This window comes from Spizellomyces punctatus, assembly GCF_000182565.1.
Source record: "Spizellomyces punctatus DAOM BR117 chromosome Unknown supercont1.8, whole genome shotgun sequence".
Lineage (NCBI taxonomy): Eukaryota > Fungi > Chytridiomycota > Chytridiomycetes > Spizellomycetales > Spizellomycetaceae > Spizellomyces > Spizellomyces punctatus.
The window spans coordinates 17,213-32,765 of NW_015971544.1; the positions used below are offsets into that span (position 1 = coordinate 17,213).

Here is a 15,553-nt window from a genome sequence, read left to right on the forward strand (position 1 = left end):
AAGAGCGCTCTGCAATTAGGACTGTACACTTTCAGAGGCAACTTCATATGCCCTGTAGGAAACCCCCCCACTTCAATCAGACCACTGGAGTACATTTTCTCAGATGAATGGATAATGCACTCCTGTTTCTGTGTCTTGGGATGGTTGTAATTAAAATGTTGGAAAATCTTAAGAGCTTTTCTGCAGCATCAGCCAATGTTCGGGCGAGCATCAGGCTCTCTCCAAGATTTCTGTTATTTTACACCTTACCGTTTTGCCACCTGGGTGCAGCAAATTGTAAGGGTAAACGGGCCTGGTTCTTCCCACATGGAGGGCCCTCAATGAGCTAGTAGTCGATATCATAGACAGATCGACTAAATGGAAGACTGGTAGACTACTGGTTACGGCGCTTCTCTATGACAAAAAGGCTTGTCTGCCACAAAGAGTAAAAACGGCGGTTATTTTGACGATTAACAAAAAACTTCCGCTCTCGTGAATATGTCCAATATGGTGAAGCTTCAAAGCGCAATGGTATAGGAAGCATGGTCCGAGCATAAATGCCAGAAAGAGGCAAGAGTACATTCATTTGAGCGGAAGCTTAGTCTCGCGACAGAAACTCCGCTAATCGTCTTTAGCATTACTGGGCACGGCACGGTGAATGTCATAGGCTGCACGAGTTTGAGAATGTACGGTAGACAACTAGAAAGTTCAAATTTGTCATTGCTACTGCTGACGCAGGCCTTAACGGACGAAAATCATGCCAAACGATTGAGCTCCTTAACCTGGGGGGAGTTTGGTCCGATGTCAGATGGTTGCTGGCACGGACTGGGTTGGCATTGCGCACTCCACCAACAGGCGCCGCAGAAACCACAACAAAAACAACTTGCTCGCCATCACGTTGACGAGTCGCTGCTATTTTTAGACCAGAGGCACTACCTGGATGCAAGACGACAGTCAGATCCAGAAAATGCCCGACGCGGTAGGAGGGGCTGCCAAGGATCGGGATATTATCATGTCACTCAAGGGGAAGGCTGTTGAGTGTGAGCAGTTTTTTCTGCTTTCCGTCGATGGTTTGTTGGTGGTATTGTTGTAGTGACAAAAAGTCAGGTTTTAGCGCGGCTGCAAGCGTCTTGTCTGTGTGTCGGTGGTTGAAGCGGGTGACTTAATAGTAGGAGATTTTTGAGGGTTCTGATTACTATTTCCAATCTTCGGATTTTTTTCCACCCTCACCGGACCCCAACAGAGCTCGCTGAAAGTTGCCACTATCAGTAGCAGAGACATACTTTGTGCAAGACCGCCTTTCCGCTTTCTGCAACCTGGTGTCGGTAAGGAAATATGTTCATCTCTGCTAGAGGTTGAGCTGTGTAACGCTAACTCAAGTACATCTCAAACAATACATTATAGATAGCGCTCGAAAAGAGCTATAGAGTGCCTTATACCCTGCCACTTTCCTTTCGGCCTTTTTCTCCAAAGATACCTCGACCTGCATGTCCCTGTCGCTGCCAGCCAATCTCCAAAGCATCTTCCGCACCATCAGCGGCAGCGTTTTGGCCTCGAACCAGCAACAGACAAACCAGCAACAACCAGCTCGCCAGCAGCAGCCGACCAGTTCGTCGTCAAACACGTCAATGCCCTACGGTACCCCATCTCAGCCGTCGTTGGCAAGCGTGACGATTTCTCCTCGTCAGAGCGAATCGGATATGCAGGTTGACGATTATCATCACGATCACCACGGACATCATCACCATCACCACCACCACGATCATGACCACGACGGTGAATGGGACGAAGAAGGAGACTACGACGGGAGCGATGTAATGGATGATGGCGATGACGGTGATGATGGACAATCCGGCGGTGCTGGGGACGGCCACGGGAGCGAACAGAGTACCGAGGATAAGGAGCAAGAAGCAAAACTTCACCAACATCAAACTGACTTGCGTAAAAGAATTATGATGATCCAACAAGACAATTCCATTCCACCTGCAGACAAAGCGAGACGTATTCAGGTTCTTTTATCAGTGTCGCTTTTGTCACTTGGACCAAGTCTAACCAACGATTCATGTAACAGGAACTGATGACCCAAGGCTGGTCGCAAAAGCAGCAATCGCGTTCGACTGTCAACACCAGGGTTACCAATCGTCTCGAGAACCGCCGTTCAAACTTTAATGAACTAACAGATGCCGACAGGCAACCTACATACCATGACAAAGCCAATGGCATACTCGGATGCAAGCATTATCAAAGAGCGGCGAAGCTTCAAGCTCACTGCTGTGGAAAATGGGATACCTGCCGATTTTGCCATGACGAGGTCAGTGACCATAATATTGTGAGGTAAATATGTGAAGAAAGTTTGCTGTTATTGGAGTATCATCGTCGGAGCTCACAATCGTCTTTAGAAATTTGATCACAACCATGATGTGCATGTACTGCTCCACTGTACAACCCGCTGGACAAGATTGTATCAACGAAAAATGTGGCCGGCGGGTAGCCAAATACTATTGTAAAGAATGCAAGCTCTGGGACAGCGACCCTCGCAAGAACATTTATCACTGTTACGACTGCGGTATCTGTCGTATCGGGAAGGGGCTTGGCATTGACTATTTCCACTGCAAAAAATGCAACGTGTGCATGGCCATCAGCTTGAAAGGACGACATAAGTGCATTGAAAGGAATCTGGAGAGTGACTGTCCTATATGTGGAGAGTACATGTTCACCAGCACAACGACAGTTATTTTCATGGTTTGTGATTCGTTTGGAAACGTTGTACGCAACCGACATAGACTAATCTCAACAATTCCGCAGCCATGTGGTCATTGCATTCACTACAAGTGCCACCAGGACTACATCCAGACTTCCTACCAATGCCCGACGTGCCTCAAGTCTCTCGCTGATATGAGCGACTATTTCCGTCGCATCGATATTGCTCTAGCTCAGCAGCAGATGCCACCAGAGTACGCCGATCTTTTGAACCAGATCTACTGCAACGACTGCGAGAAGAAGTGTTACGCAAAGTTCCACTTTATGTACCACAAGTGCGTAACATGCAAAGGATACAATACCAAAGTACTCCACACGGTCGACACGAGCCAGGTACCGCCGGACCAGCTTAAGCTAGTTCTGGCGTTGAATGAGACTGCTGGGGGTTCGTCACCAGCCAGCCCGACAACGGCGGTAAACCCCGAACCGCCGGAGGTGACGCAAGAAGAGTCGACCAGAAGGGCTAGTGTCGGGGGTCGGAGCTCTACTAGTAGGAGAGCGAGTATGGTACAGCGAGGGGTCACATATTTTTGCCATCAATGTCAGGCTGCAACCAATCCCGTCATGGTGGCTGGCACGCAAAGGTGCGGGACTTGCGATTCGGACTTTCTGGAGCAGCTCTAAGGGATTGGAACAGTTGGAAGACTTGAAACTAGTGAAGGGACGGTTTAGATAGAAGAAATATCGTCATGCAAACACTCCCTTGAGTAATTGGCGGACATGTGTGACAGGAATGTGTAGGTTCCAATAAAAGCCAACTAACTCCAGTCCAGAGGTGCCTAGTGATGAAACTGACCAAGTCTGCATGAACACATTTGTTGGGGCTCGATCCTTCAATGGTTGATAGCGATTCTATTGTACTCATCTATTGGAATATTAACGCAGCTACATAAAGCTATTCTCCTTTTCCCCGCTTATGATCTCTAGGAACGATAACAGGAAGGATTCCATAGTACTTAAATTCTACAGTATTCGCCTTCCCCAGTGCTAAAAGGCGCATGTATTGGCTCAAAATGACTGAACCGTAACTACCGTATCCGGTGAGCAGATGCCACCTGTTATAGAGGGGAAGGGACGGACATCAGCACGTGATACTAGAATGGACAAATGCGTAAACCTACCAAGCGTGCAATTCTCCCAGAACCCTCAGAGGATAGCCGGTGGTATTTTTCCATGAACGAAAAGCATCACAATAAAAATTGTCAATATTCCATAACAAAAATCTATGGTGAGAATAGTTGGATTAGAAGGTCAACGTCCCAACATACTCCAACGAGGCCAACGACGCTCACCCAAAGAGATAGCTTCCCAAGCTTGTCACATAGAGGAACCATAACACTCTCTTTGTCCCCGGATAGATTCGACCAAGTTTGTTAATATGCGCAATAGGCACAAGAGACGTTATAGCAACCAGGACGGCATAGGAAACTTGATGGAAAACGGGATCCCGCAACATTATGTAGACGACAGTGACAAACAGCGCATACACCGCGAGAACGATCGATGTGAGTGTGGGAAACTTCCCCGGAGGAAACGTTTGAAGACTACCATGGTTTTCGTTCAAAGTTAGCTCTAATGAAATTGAGTCCACGCTTCACGTAAAAGCCCACTTCAAGACATACGTGGAAAAGACAAAAATGCAACTTCCATAGATCATGGGCAGCTCATCCATCAATTGCATCTCATAGGTCAAACTCCCATGAAAGGCGGCACTGCCGGTCCCCACAACAGCCAACGCCAGGAAAGAGTATATTATGCGTGCCTCTGCCTTAACGCGGACAGCATTATATATACCAATGAGGGCGGTTACATGGAAGACCAAATTGCTGGTCGTGTTCCCTGGTGGTATACAGAGGGTATTACATCAGAACAGCCAAGATGACATGCCGCGAAAAAGTCCACGGCAGAGAGAACCACAAACCACTTACACCATTCCGCTACGTAGTGTGATAGCAGGTAATTTTCTTCGCACCAATCCAGGGTCGACGTAACAGGACTGTGCATGTAATAATGATACAGTTTTAATAAAATTTCAAGTTTCAATTATAAGCACCATGAATGCAACTGTCGGGCCCAGTAATACTGACCCCCAGAACCCTTCCACACCAGCCGGAGTTAATCCTGACATGATTCCAGGGTACGATTAGGTCTTCTGCATATTACGGCTGCCTGAAGCTGCTGAGATCTCAGCAAATCACGTGGGTAACGATTACAAAAGCATTCCCTCAGCATGAAAACCAACAGTGTTGCTAATCAAAAAGTGTCGGACGCTCTTGTCCATTTTTCTAGATACTTTGGAAGTTGAAAGTTGAAATTCTCATTGGAAAACTTGGCATAGGCTGATCTGGAATGGTGGCTCTTGCCCAAAGACATTCGACTGCAAATGCCAACGACCCTAAATGTATCGACCCAAAAATAAACATAAAACTTTGCTAATTTTAGGCAAGGAAAAAGAGATACGTTTATTTCAACAGACGTCATTGCCAATTGTAGGGGGAGAACAATGTGTCCCAATACCAAATTCCTTGTTTTGTTAGATGGTGGCATAAACCTGCGTAAGACATGGGATCCAGGCCACAAGCTATAAAGGAGGGGCATGTAGTTAGTGGTCCCTTTTTTTGCTTATATATATCCATCAGCTAATACACAAGAAGACGAACGATAAGAAAGACAGCTTTGAAGTATGCTCAAGTGGTTTTCTTTGCTGGTGCTGGCAGCCGTGGTAGTTCCTCGCGCTACTGCCAGTGTCTTCCTTACTACCAATGTGCACGCAGGTCCATCTTGCAACAGTAAGGCGCTTGCTTTTGTCCCATCTGTCAGAAATGTCACAGTGCTGAGCATCTGATTACAGGCAAGATCGTCGCCTTTACTCAGTTGAATGTAACGTGGATGCTCGAAACCAGTGGCCTCCTCAACGTGTTGAGCAACGCTACGGAGATGAAAATGCTCTCAGACTTCTTGCATATAACCGTACCCACATCGATCAGCACATGTAACGATGTCGTCAACTTCTTAACCCTACTTGACAAAATTGAGCAATTCCAAGATCAAGATAATTCCACTTCCCCTCTGGCATTGGGTTTTAATATTACGGCAACTGAACAAGTGAATGTCACATTCAGCTCTGAGTCGTCGAGCAGGAAAAATTTCGGGCCAACGGCGTTCGGAAATACGACAAGGCTACTGAATGATGAGTGCATTCCCGTCAACATGACAGGAACAATAATGGGAACAAGCGCAAGATGTAATGCCGGCTCAACCTCACCAGCTCTTCCACCCAGTGCCGACAATTTTGTAGTAACATACAAAAATCTTTATGACACAACCTGCAACTGTAAGTGGACGAAAAGTGTACCGATTATGCGGATGCTAATTTTTCATACTTATTAGATGACCATGCCAGTATTATATATGGGCAAGTAGCTGATGGCACTTGCTACGGAGCGTTACCCATAGTTGGTTTCCAGTCCATCGACGACGCGAGCTGTACCAAAGCGGTTTGCACGAACAATAGCCCGAATGTGACAGCGTTCTCCAGTAGCGGGGCAATGCTAGCCTCCCTATCCGCAAATGATACTCAGTGTCAGATACAGTCGGCTCCAAATTCCACTAGCACGTCGGAAAAAGTTATTTGCAAGGCAGGCCTTCGGTCGTTGGTTACAGTAGCCACCAAAGACGTGCGAACCTGGCCTGCAAACTCTAACCAAGCTGTGACTTTCCCGGGTAATTTGGGGCTAAAGCTGTCCGCTAACTCGGACGTTCCTCTAAACGTCACGGTTGCACCTACTCCCTCCGTTGCGGGAGCGCCCCCAACAAACGGTATCAATACGTTTTATCACTTTGAAGTTCCTTCTGGTACCCAGTTCAAGGCTGACCTTACCTTCACCTATGATGCCAATCGTACGTATTTTAAATATTGTACAGCGATAATGGCGTTCAATAACCACCTTTTTACCTACTAGTCCTTTCGCAATATCAGTATAAAGCCGAAGACCTCAAATGGGCGGTTTATGACGAGTCATCTGGCGTCTGGAACGTGAAGACAGGATCCACTGTCAACACGGGCTCCATGACTGTACTATATACCACATCCTCCTTTTCAGAATGGGTAAGTCTAGTCTTAAAGAGCTAATTGTAAAGAAACGAGTTCTGACCTTGATTTTAGACTATTGTGGCAGCCGCTACCTCGGCTGCTCTTACAATGACTCCGTCAATGCTCATGATTGTCGGCCTTTCCGTTCTCTCTGCATTTGTGACGATGAAGGGTTGCTAAAGGACTGAGTAGTATTGTAGCAGGCGTGCCCGTACATCAACGATTGGATCATTATTTCTGAGGCAACATACGTACGATGAGTGCATCATCGCGAGAGCAACGCATCATCTGCTAGCGGCATACATAGGTTTAAAATATGGCTATGTAGAGTTGGCTTTTGGGCATACCCTGAAAAAGTTTCTAGAACAAGTTGGCTACTTATATGCTCGTTGATTCGTATGATACCAGTAATAACTTAGGCTATTTATCTCTACGAATCTGGCAATAAATAATCCGCTTCCACTTGTCCGTGACACTACATAGCTCAACCTAATCGATTTCGTGAACTATTTACCTTTGCGAATTCTAGCAATAAATAATCCGCTTGTCCGCGACGCTATCGGACTGAACCGAATGGTATAAGAGAGGTCCATTTCCGGATAGTCATTTACGAGACTGCGCGCAAGCGGGAACTTATCCACCCCTGGTATTGGTTCGAGCTGGGCATCTGGATGTTGCTTGAGGAACCACGCTACGATGTCCTCATTTTGCTTTTTCGCAAAACTGCCAACGTGAGGCCCAAATATCAGTCAAATAAAAACGGTCCCATCCGGAGCTACAAGGTCTATTCCCACCTGCAAGTACTGTAAGAAATTCACACATTGTAAGCGTAATGTTTGCAAGTGCACGAAGTATCCGGACCATACCTGTACACTAATATTCCGCCTGGCTTCAACCTGTCAAATATGGCTGTCAGCTTCCCGGCCCGCACGGCACAGTAGTATGCTTCCTATTCACTTACAGTCGATAACCATTAGAAATCAAGCCTCTCTGAATGACAATGAAGATGCGAATTAGCAAATTTACCCCACGGAAACGTCCTAAGGAACCTCCTTGCGGTACCTGTAAACCTTCAAGGGTTTCAAGTCTTGAAGGGTTAAGGAAATTTTGTTCGATATCAGACCATCCTAATATGGCCTTCTTCAGCAAATGTACGATCGAGCCATCATGCGTGCATTCTGCGTCCACCAACACTTTATCATATAGGAGACTCGGGAGTTTGAGCTGGGGATCATTTCGGATCAGTCTGGTAGCATGGAATGGTTTGGTTTTCGCTCCTGTACCGGCCTCGGTGCGAGATGGTATGCAATGGATAGTACTGGACAGTGAGTTTGTTGGCAGGGAGACTTGATCAGCATCTAAGTCAACAGCATCATCTATGACACTTTCATGGCTTCGGATTGCAGATCCAGATGAGAGGAGGCTGGGGGTTACAGCAGACTTTCCCACTTGTGAGGGCGCATATACGTCAAATTTTGTTCCATCTGCAACAGGCATTTTGTGTCAACTTCAACTGCCGATGCTTTACGTTGGGCCATCCATACCAGCGATAAACAACCGGGCTCTTTCCAGACGATACTTCTTCAATAACCCTTTGCAGACGGCTATTCGATCCGGTGACAAATCAACCCCCGTTACGGTTCCCTGTCCATCAGATCCTTGAAGGTCAGCAACATAGCACAGCTTCATGCCAGGTGCACAGCAGAGATCTAGTACATGATCGTCTGGAGCGACATCAAGAGCATGGACCGCCACGCCGGAAGACACGCAGATGCCGTAGAACGATCCCCTTTTGAATAATGCTGAGTTTGCAATATTGACATCTCCTCTTAGTCTGTAAAATCCATCTAGCCAGTCCACCTTGGTCAGCGGAGTCCCAAGCTCTGCTTCCACCGCATTGATATCCAAAGCTGCGGCAAGTTGTGGTTTCACTCTAATGTACCGAGGAAGAGGTACTTCAAACGCATATTCGTCTAGACTGAGATTATTTTCTTTCAAGAATGCTAAAAAAGGTTCTGGAAATTCGATCGCTGGAGCCATGTTCTGGTGCGGGCAAAATTACGATAGACCAAAGACCTAACACCGCGCCACATCACCCAAGCCTTTCGCGTCCTTTACATCGAAAATAGGGCATTAAAAGGTCTACGATGTAATAGTCGTAGTATTCGAATTGCGAGTGCCTAGCGGAACTTGCCAGCTCAGATTGAATATATATTCTTTCCTCTTACTGTGCCAGACATAGCACACCCAGATAAAGAAACCCATTGTAACGGCGTGCCACTAGGTTTTGCTGCTTGGTTTCCCTTTGTATTCGGCGCAAATCCCGCGAACATCTCTAGGATAAGGATAGACCTTCGGAACCCTAACCCTAACCCTCTCCTTCTGCTTCACCTTACCTTGCTATTTCTCTTGCCTTTGAAAATGGAATAGTAATCCGATATGCAAAATCCGTACATGCAAAGTCATCAGCTAGACTTCGTACAGAATGTGGCTGTTGTCGCTGCTAAGACTGTCAACACGACAGACACAAGAAAATGATACTCACGCAATGATCAGATGTGTGGCAGACTCCATCCGCTCGTTAACCCTGCAGTTTCGCAGGTAATATTATAAGTCCCTGTTTGGGCCATGACATATTCAAGTCCTAGATGGTCAGACTAGTGGTGGGATACTAGTAACCTAGAAGTGTATGGCTGTTGGACAAACTTGTACCCTACGCTCGTTGCTGATATCTGTAAAAACTCGTTCGATCGACTACGGCTTACGTATCGGCGCGTACGCGTCGTGTAGAAGCTAGTCGTGTACTGTACGTGTACCATCAAACACATTGGGGTGCAAGAAGCCCACTGCAAATGTAGGCAGCCATGTCGATCGCATCTGTCGCCCACAGGTGAGGCCACAATGTCTTCGGCTAGACGTATTCACGCAAACGATTAAATACCTTTTTTCTGTTGCCAGTCGCGTGTTTGGCATCAACATCGATGTCCTCGACAACATCTTTTATGTGGATGAAAACACTCTTCTTTATTCCGCTGGCTGCAATGTTGTTAGTAAGTGGTTCTTGTTTATGGACCTATACCCAGCCACATACATGGAGTACCCTTGACGTGTGGTAACTTCCTTATCAAAATCAACCGTACAGTCGCCAATGTCGAGCAAGATTCGCAGAAATACATACCCTTGTCCGGGTATGGCATATGTGCTATGACCATATCCTCTGATCGGCATGTATTTGCCGTTGCCCAGCGGGGTGCGCCCGGAGATATGCCAGGAAAAGGCACCAGAGGCGCTGAAGGAGCAACTGCTTTGATTACAATGTATGAAATCCACAGCTCGAGGAAACGGAGATCAGTTGTTCCGATGGATGGTTGTATATCCAAGGTAAAACAGATTGCAAAAAGAGGTGGAGATCTAGCAGAAAGGACACCATGTCTAATGCTGCATATGTTGTGTTTATCCCGGAGTTCACCGCATTGTCGTTCTCCACGGATGCGAAATACCTGGCGGCTCAGGGTGGTGCCCCTGACTGGCTATTGCATTTCTATGTCTGGGAAAAAGGGAAACTCTTAGCAACCATCTGTACGAGCCAAGATGGGGAATCCGCCGTGCGGCAGATTGGAATCAATCCAATGGATGAAACAGAGCTATGTGTTGTCGCGGCGAAAGGAGTAAAGCTGTACCGGTATGCGGAAGGGGGATTGCGGGAAACCCCCGTGGCAGGTCTTGAACAGTTGGTGAGTGGTAAGGAGGCGATCTCTCTGGGAGGGCAAGATCTTATTCTTCTTTTCTATCAAGAATTACACGTGCCACGCCTGGCTGCCACCGGCTTCCTCACGGATTGCACTGGGCACTTCTACCGGACAAATTGTGATTATAAATAATGGAGAAGTCGTCCAAACCCTCAATTTCTCGGACTCGGTAGCATGTTTGATGGCACTATCGCGTGGATTTGCATGTGGAGGTGGTGGAGGCGTATTGCAAGTCTACGAACGCTACACTGAAGAAGCGCTTGCAAAAGACTTGTTCAAAAGTGTCAGAAAAATCCCACTACCGGAAGAAGCAAGAGTACGAAATATGACAGGAAGCTCCTCCGAAGGAATCTTGTTTGTGGAAATGGAAACTTGTCAAGTCTTCAAATTTGTGCTGACTGAACAAAAGAGCTTGAAGGTGGATATGCATTTTTCTGAAAATCGTCTATATATAGGATTTTGACCCTACTCTGTCCAGGGCGAAGAACCCAAGCTACGTCCGTTATCCCAGCCCTTCCATTCAGGAGCTGTGACCGGATTGGACACTTGCGTCCGGAAGCCTATCCTAGTGACTTGCAGCGTAGACCGGTCGATACGCATCTGGAATTATCAAACTAATACGTGCGAGCTCGTAAAGTATTTCTCCGAAGAGCCCTTTTCGGTAGCTCTACATCCCTCCGGCTTGTACATTTTGGTCGGCTTTAGTGATAAGCTCCGACTGATGAACATACTAATGGACGATTTGCGTGTCTTCCGAGAGTTCGGACTGCGGGGATGCCGGGAGGTATGATATCAGTTTACTGGCGTTCACGGACAAGGATGCTGAACGATGTATCTTGCAGTGTCGGTTCTCCTCCGGTGGTCATATGTTTGCCGCCGCACAGGGAAACATGATTCAGATCTTTTCAACATGGACTTTCGAGAACCTTGCCAATCTCAAAGGACACAATGGGCGAGTTCGATCCCTCGTATGGACGCAGGATGATGCCTATCTTGTCTCAGCGGGAGCAGATGGAGCTGTTTATGCGTGGAGTGTGGCGGAAATGAAGCGAGAAAATGAACATATCCTGAAAAGTACGGCGTATTCGTGCGCCGTAGTCGCCAAGGATGGGAAGACAATGTGGGCTGTTGGGTCTGATATGATGCTGAAGGTGCATTTTTCAACTGCCTGCTTCATATTTCTCGGCCACCAACGCATCGCCGTTTTCTCACCAATGTAGGAAATTACAGAATCCACCGTAACAATCGAGTTTGAATCAGATCAGGCATTGACCCAGCTGGTGCTCTCTAACTCAGGGCGCATGCTTTTTGCAGGTAGTCGCCAGCTCGGTACAGCTTGTTGCCTACACATCTTATAATAATCCTACCTTCTCGATAAGGAACTGCATCTGGGACTATTCGCGCAATCAAATATCCCCTCTCTGGTCACGCCGACGACTTTCAGGAACATATCGCCCACAGCGGTGCAATCACCAAGTTGCGCGTATCATATGATGATCAATACCTCTTCTCTGCGTCCGAGGACGGTACCATATACGTCTTTAAAATTTCGGACAAGGAGGAAAGAGGATTGAGAAGGGAGAGAGTGATGGTGTTTGCAGACGAGGTTGCTAATTACTAGCCATCAGCTCAACAAAAGTCGCGCTGGGAGTATTCACATCTTTGTTCACTAGATTCTCATCACGAAATCTGATCTTGAAGAGAAAACCATTCAAACCTCTGAGCTGCGTCGATCGCTGGAAGAGTTGCAGATAGAACACGAGTACCAGCTCCGCTTGCGGGACATGGCGTTTAACGAAAAAATGAAGGATCTCAGTGAAAAGTTCTCAGGGGAAATGGAGGCTTTGAAGATCTCGACCAGCGCATTGCGCACGGGGAAGGAGAAGGAGGAGGTCAAACATGAAGAAGCCATGGCGAAATTGCTTCAAAAGCATGCGACGGAACTGCATGTAGGCTCTTTTTCTGCGACGTCACGTATGTGCGTGATACTCACACAAATGTATGCTTTTGATGCAGGAGGTTGAAGCTCACTATAATCAGGAACTTATGGAGGAATATGAAAAATTCCAAGCTGCTCAACAAGATGCGCATGGCATGCAAGAATCATGGCAGCAACAGATGCGTAGATGCGAAACCGAAACTCAACAAGCACTAACCAGTGCCCAGGCGGATTGGGAAGGAAAGTTGAATCAAAAAGCAGCTGAGATTGAAAAGGTAATCATGCCTTCAGGCGTTATAGCGTCCACATAAACCGAGTGTAACGCTGTTCAAACTTGCAGCTTCAATCAGATCTTCGCAATCAACTAGCTGAACAGGCAGAGGAACACAATCAAATTACACAAGACATTGACACAGAGATTACACGTCTGCATGCAAAATACGACCGTAAATTGCGAGCTGAAAGGGAGGAAGGTGCCCGTCTCAAGGGCGAGAATGGAATCATGCGCAAAAAATTCAATACTTTGACGAAGGACATTGAAGACAACCGTGCAGAGATTGTGCGTATGAAGGAGGATGAGCGAACTTTGAAAGGAATCATTGACGGGCTAGAGAAAGAGATTACCGCCCTCAAGAAAGAGGTACGTAGTTGATGAAAAGCTTGGATAGGATTGCCGTTGACGTAGATGTCTCATTCATTAGATGTCGGAACGCGACATCTTGATTCAAGAAAAAGAACGACGAGTTTATGACTTGAAAAAGAAGAACCAAGAACTCGAAAAGTTTAAATTCGTCCTCGATTTCCGAATAAAGGAACTTAAAGAACAAATTGAACCTCGCGAGACCCATATCAAAGATATGACGACACATATTTCCTCCATCAACACTGCCCTGGAAGTGCTCACAGCGCAAAAAGAAAAATTCACTACAACCATATCCGAACTGACTTCGCGACTAAACCAAACAAAAAACACATACCGCAACCAACATTCTAAAGCACACCAATTAACACATTATGTAAAATCATTCTTGACGGACTTGGAAGACGCGGTTCACTACATACAAGAACCAGAGATATTGAGGGCCGCGGTTGAAAAACTGGAAGACAAATACTTGGGTGATGCTCCAAGAGGCGATTTGGTCGACTCTGGAATAGAGCCGGAGGTGGATCGGGAATACATTGCACAGAATCAAGTGCTCCGAGAACGTATCAAAGAGTTGCAGGGGGTCGTCGAAGGGAATTTGAAAAAGTTCAGAATAGATGAAACAGGTAGTGTGATGGTGAACAGAGGATTGATTGGGTACGTTAATTGCAAAGGTACAGACCAAGCAGAAACGGCATGTTAAATTACTTTTGCTATGCAGGGACATCAATCGTCTTCGTCGAATGACAAAGCAAAGCGCAAAACAAATCAAAAACCTGCAAGTGCTGGCGATAACGGAAGTTCCCGTCGTGCCAGGCCGATCGTTGTCTACTTCTGGAGCATCTGGAGGTATGTAGTCCGCTATGAAACCTTGATGGTAGTATGTTTCTTATATTCATAATTGCTCACAATTGCAAACCACTACCAGTAGTCGCTGCCCTTGACTCTGGTGGAACCAAACTTCCCACGCTGGTTGAGGGAAGAGCTGGGGTCGGGGTGTCATGAGAAGGAATGAAGCTTAACACTTTTCTGTATAGTTATTGCCACCTTTTTTTGTATTATGCATCTTTTCATATGACAGAATACATCGGGTATTACCGAAATTGACAATCAAATCAGACATCCAGTGTTTGGTACTGCATCGAATAAATGTGCCATGATAACAGCGTTCGATTTGTGGAGTGTGAAAAGCCTGGCGGGATGGGGGCTTGCTGGTGACAACGTCCCTTTCGCCAGTTGACGTGATCATCACTCACATGCCTTAACCTACGTGACGCCAAATGGGGGACCTGCTTGTCCGGAAGGTTCTCACTTGTGTTTGTGAATGTCAACCTCCCATTTACTCGTCCTACTCCTATTTGGTGCTGCTTTACTCATTCCTCTGACCATCAAAAGGCATCATTCAAATTACTGGATATGTCTGCCGATACACTCTTCGACGCGCGGGACCATCTCCTGACGGTTCCTCCATACCATGCCCATAGAAGCTATATGAAGAGCTTGTGGATAGTCCCAGCGGTTCTTTTTGGGCTTTATATGGTACTCGTTATTCAAAAAATAGCATTTTTTATTTTGTGTCTGTCATATTTTCTCAGCAGTACTTTGTGATAGCTCACCCTCATCGGGCGATTTGCGGCGACCACGGTTCACATAGGTTGGGAGGCTACCAAGGACACCGTCAAGCGTAAAGCGAAATCGGCCGTATCAATTGTCTCTGGGTCTTCCGTCGCTCCCCCTTCGGTGACTGCAGCTGAAATTGAGCCAATTGAAGGGGAGCATTCGAGGGCTACGACTGTCTCACCTACAGACGAGCAGGAAGAAGAAGAGGATTGGACCTCGTTATGGGTGAGTTCTGTTATTAGCATGTGGTAGGTGATATTACATTTCCATTAATGTTGTCGTGCATGAAGCTTCGGCGCCTTCATCGTGCATCTCGGGCCGCTCGCAGATCCTTTTTGTTGTCAACCGTAATTGCCACCTTGGCTTCCTTGCCTATTGAATATGCCTGTCGTGTTCAGCCTATTGATGGGACTCCGGGTGCTCCCATTCCACTTCCTCCGTGTGGAACTTGTCTTGGGAATGCAGCTAGCTTGCCGCTCACTATTATGCAGTGGGTGTTCTTGGCCCTGTCAGTGGTAAGCAAATAGCAAATCGTATCCTGTGATTTTGTCAATGAGCACTAACATTTGTCTGCGGAACAGGCGTGGATTTTCCTCGATCTCTTCACATCACACGCATCTACTGTGGCTGGCACGCACTTTGTAATGACGCTCCTTGCTCAGTCCCTGGTCTTGGCATCGTTCATTTTAGCTTTCAAGCACTGGAGCAACTTCAGACGTCGCTCGTGCTAAGCCCAAGATTTCATCCGGAGCGACCAATAGGGCTTTTTT

General features: G+C 46.8%; 6 protein-coding genes across 6 annotated transcripts; 4 read left to right on the plus strand and 2 right to left on the minus strand.

The window, feature by feature from the left end:
- The first annotated feature begins 992 nt into the window (after window positions 1–992).
- On the plus strand, window positions 993–3,609 carry SPPG_04884 (uncharacterized protein). The gene is made up of 5 exons (XM_016753123.1): window positions 993–1,304; window positions 1,384–1,988; window positions 2,051–2,313; window positions 2,379–2,721; window positions 2,785–3,609. The coding sequence occupies exons 2-5, from the start codon at window positions 1,467–1,469 to the stop codon at window positions 3,361–3,363; spliced, it is 1,707 nt and encodes a 568-aa protein (XP_016607528.1). The 5' UTR covers window positions 993–1,304; window positions 1,384–1,466; the 3' UTR covers window positions 3,364–3,609.
- SPPG_04885 (uncharacterized protein) lies at window positions 3,572–4,894 on the minus strand. The gene is made up of 6 exons (XM_016753124.1): window positions 4,827–4,894; window positions 4,668–4,735; window positions 4,362–4,578; window positions 4,032–4,283; window positions 3,861–3,962; window positions 3,572–3,794 (listed from the first exon to the last, which is right to left on the minus strand). Exons 1-6 carry the CDS (start codon window positions 4,865–4,867, stop codon window positions 3,635–3,637), a joined length of 840 nt encoding a protein of 279 aa, XP_016607529.1. The 5' UTR covers window positions 4,868–4,894; the 3' UTR covers window positions 3,572–3,634.
- A 271-nt stretch (window positions 4,895–5,165) lies between these two features.
- Window positions 5,166–7,305, plus strand: SPPG_04886 (uncharacterized protein). The gene is made up of 5 exons (XM_016753125.1): window positions 5,166–5,528; window positions 5,591–6,073; window positions 6,130–6,639; window positions 6,702–6,847; window positions 6,905–7,305. The coding sequence occupies exons 1-5, from the start codon at window positions 5,423–5,425 to the stop codon at window positions 7,010–7,012; spliced, it is 1,353 nt and encodes a 450-aa protein (XP_016607530.1). The 5' UTR covers window positions 5,166–5,422; the 3' UTR covers window positions 7,013–7,305.
- SPPG_04887 (uncharacterized protein) lies at window positions 7,150–8,906 on the minus strand. Its single transcript, XM_016753126.1, has 6 exons — window positions 8,377–8,906; window positions 7,895–8,316; window positions 7,794–7,822; window positions 7,699–7,728; window positions 7,627–7,635; window positions 7,150–7,555 (listed from the first exon to the last, which is right to left on the minus strand). The coding sequence occupies exons 1-6, from the start codon at window positions 8,870–8,872 to the stop codon at window positions 7,339–7,341; spliced, it is 1,203 nt and encodes a 400-aa protein (XP_016607531.1). The 5' UTR covers window positions 8,873–8,906; the 3' UTR covers window positions 7,150–7,338.
- Window positions 8,907–9,653: 747 nt separating this feature from the next.
- On the plus strand, window positions 9,654–14,277 carry SPPG_04888 (uncharacterized protein). The gene is made up of 15 exons (XM_016753127.1): window positions 9,654–9,722; window positions 9,791–9,882; window positions 9,975–10,213; window positions 10,297–10,566; window positions 10,628–10,999; window positions 11,060–11,365; window positions 11,424–11,732; window positions 11,802–11,895; window positions 11,961–12,187; window positions 12,255–12,530; window positions 12,598–12,795; window positions 12,861–13,160; window positions 13,222–13,820; window positions 13,885–14,012; window positions 14,092–14,277. The coding sequence occupies exons 1-15, from the start codon at window positions 9,697–9,699 to the stop codon at window positions 14,166–14,168; spliced, it is 3,513 nt and encodes a 1,170-aa protein (XP_016607532.1). The 5' UTR covers window positions 9,654–9,696; the 3' UTR covers window positions 14,169–14,277.
- A 196-nt stretch (window positions 14,278–14,473) lies between these two features.
- On the plus strand, window positions 14,474–15,514 carry SPPG_09229 (uncharacterized protein; the record flags this gene model as incomplete). Its single annotated transcript, XM_016757386.1, has 4 exons — window positions 14,474–14,702; window positions 14,775–15,008; window positions 15,074–15,298; window positions 15,365–15,514. The coding sequence occupies exons 1-4, from the start codon at window positions 14,580–14,582 to the stop codon at window positions 15,512–15,514; spliced, it is 732 nt and encodes a 243-aa protein (XP_016607533.1). The 5' UTR covers window positions 14,474–14,579.
- Window positions 15,515–15,553: the final 39 nt, after the last annotated feature.

Excerpts from the sequence above, each read along its gene's own strand:
- SPPG_04886 (XM_016753125.1), top strand. The coding sequence starts at position 5,423 with ATGCTCAAGTGGTTTTCTTTGCTGGTGCTGGCAGCCGTGGTAGTTCCT. Across the intron at positions 6,074-6,129 it reads TTATGACACAACCTGCAACT|ATGACCATGCCAGTATTATA; the intron begins GTAAGTGGACGA and ends CATACTTATTAG. Across the intron at positions 6,640-6,701 it reads CTTCACCTATGATGCCAATC|TCCTTTCGCAATATCAGTAT; the intron begins GTACGTATTTTA and ends TTTACCTACTAG.
- SPPG_04888 (XM_016753127.1), top strand. The coding sequence starts at position 9,697 with ATGTCGATCGCATCTGTCGCCCACAG. Across the intron at positions 11,366-11,423 it reads GACTGCGGGGATGCCGGGAG|TGTCGGTTCTCCTCCGGTGG; the intron begins GTATGATATCAG and ends TGTATCTTGCAG. Across the intron at positions 12,796-12,860 it reads AAGCAGCTGAGATTGAAAAG|CTTCAATCAGATCTTCGCAA; the intron begins GTAATCATGCCT and ends TCAAACTTGCAG.
- SPPG_04887 (XM_016753126.1), bottom strand. The coding sequence starts at position 8,872 with ATGGCTCCAGCGATCGAATTTCCAGAACCTTTTTTAGCATTCTTGAAA. Across the intron at positions 8,317-8,376 it reads AGCCCGGTTGTTTATCGCTG|ATGGAACAAAATTTGACGTA; the intron begins GTATGGATGGCC and ends TGCCTGTTGCAG. Across the intron at positions 7,729-7,793 it reads ATTTCTAATGGTTATCGACT|GTTGAAGCCAGGCGGAATAT; the intron begins GTAAGTGAATAG and ends CATATTTGACAG.
- SPPG_04885 (XM_016753124.1), bottom strand. The coding sequence starts at position 4,867 with ATGTCAGGATTAACTCCGGCTGGTGTGGAAGGGTTCTGGGG. Across the intron at positions 3,963-4,031 it reads TTGGGAAGCTATCTCTTTGG|ATTTTTGTTATGGAATATTG; the intron begins GTGAGCGTCGTT and ends TTCTCACCATAG. Across the intron at positions 3,795-3,860 it reads CTGGGAGAATTGCACGCTTG|GTGGCATCTGCTCACCGGAT; the intron begins GTAGGTTTACGC and ends CCTCTATAACAG.
- SPPG_04884 (XM_016753123.1), top strand. The coding sequence starts at position 1,467 with ATGTCCCTGTCGCTGCCAGCCAATCTCCAAAGCATCTTCCGCACCATC. Across the intron at positions 1,989-2,050 it reads ACAAAGCGAGACGTATTCAG|GAACTGATGACCCAAGGCTG; the intron begins GTTCTTTTATCA and ends TTCATGTAACAG. Across the intron at positions 2,314-2,378 it reads AGTGACCATAATATTGTGAG|AAATTTGATCACAACCATGA; the intron begins GTAAATATGTGA and ends AATCGTCTTTAG.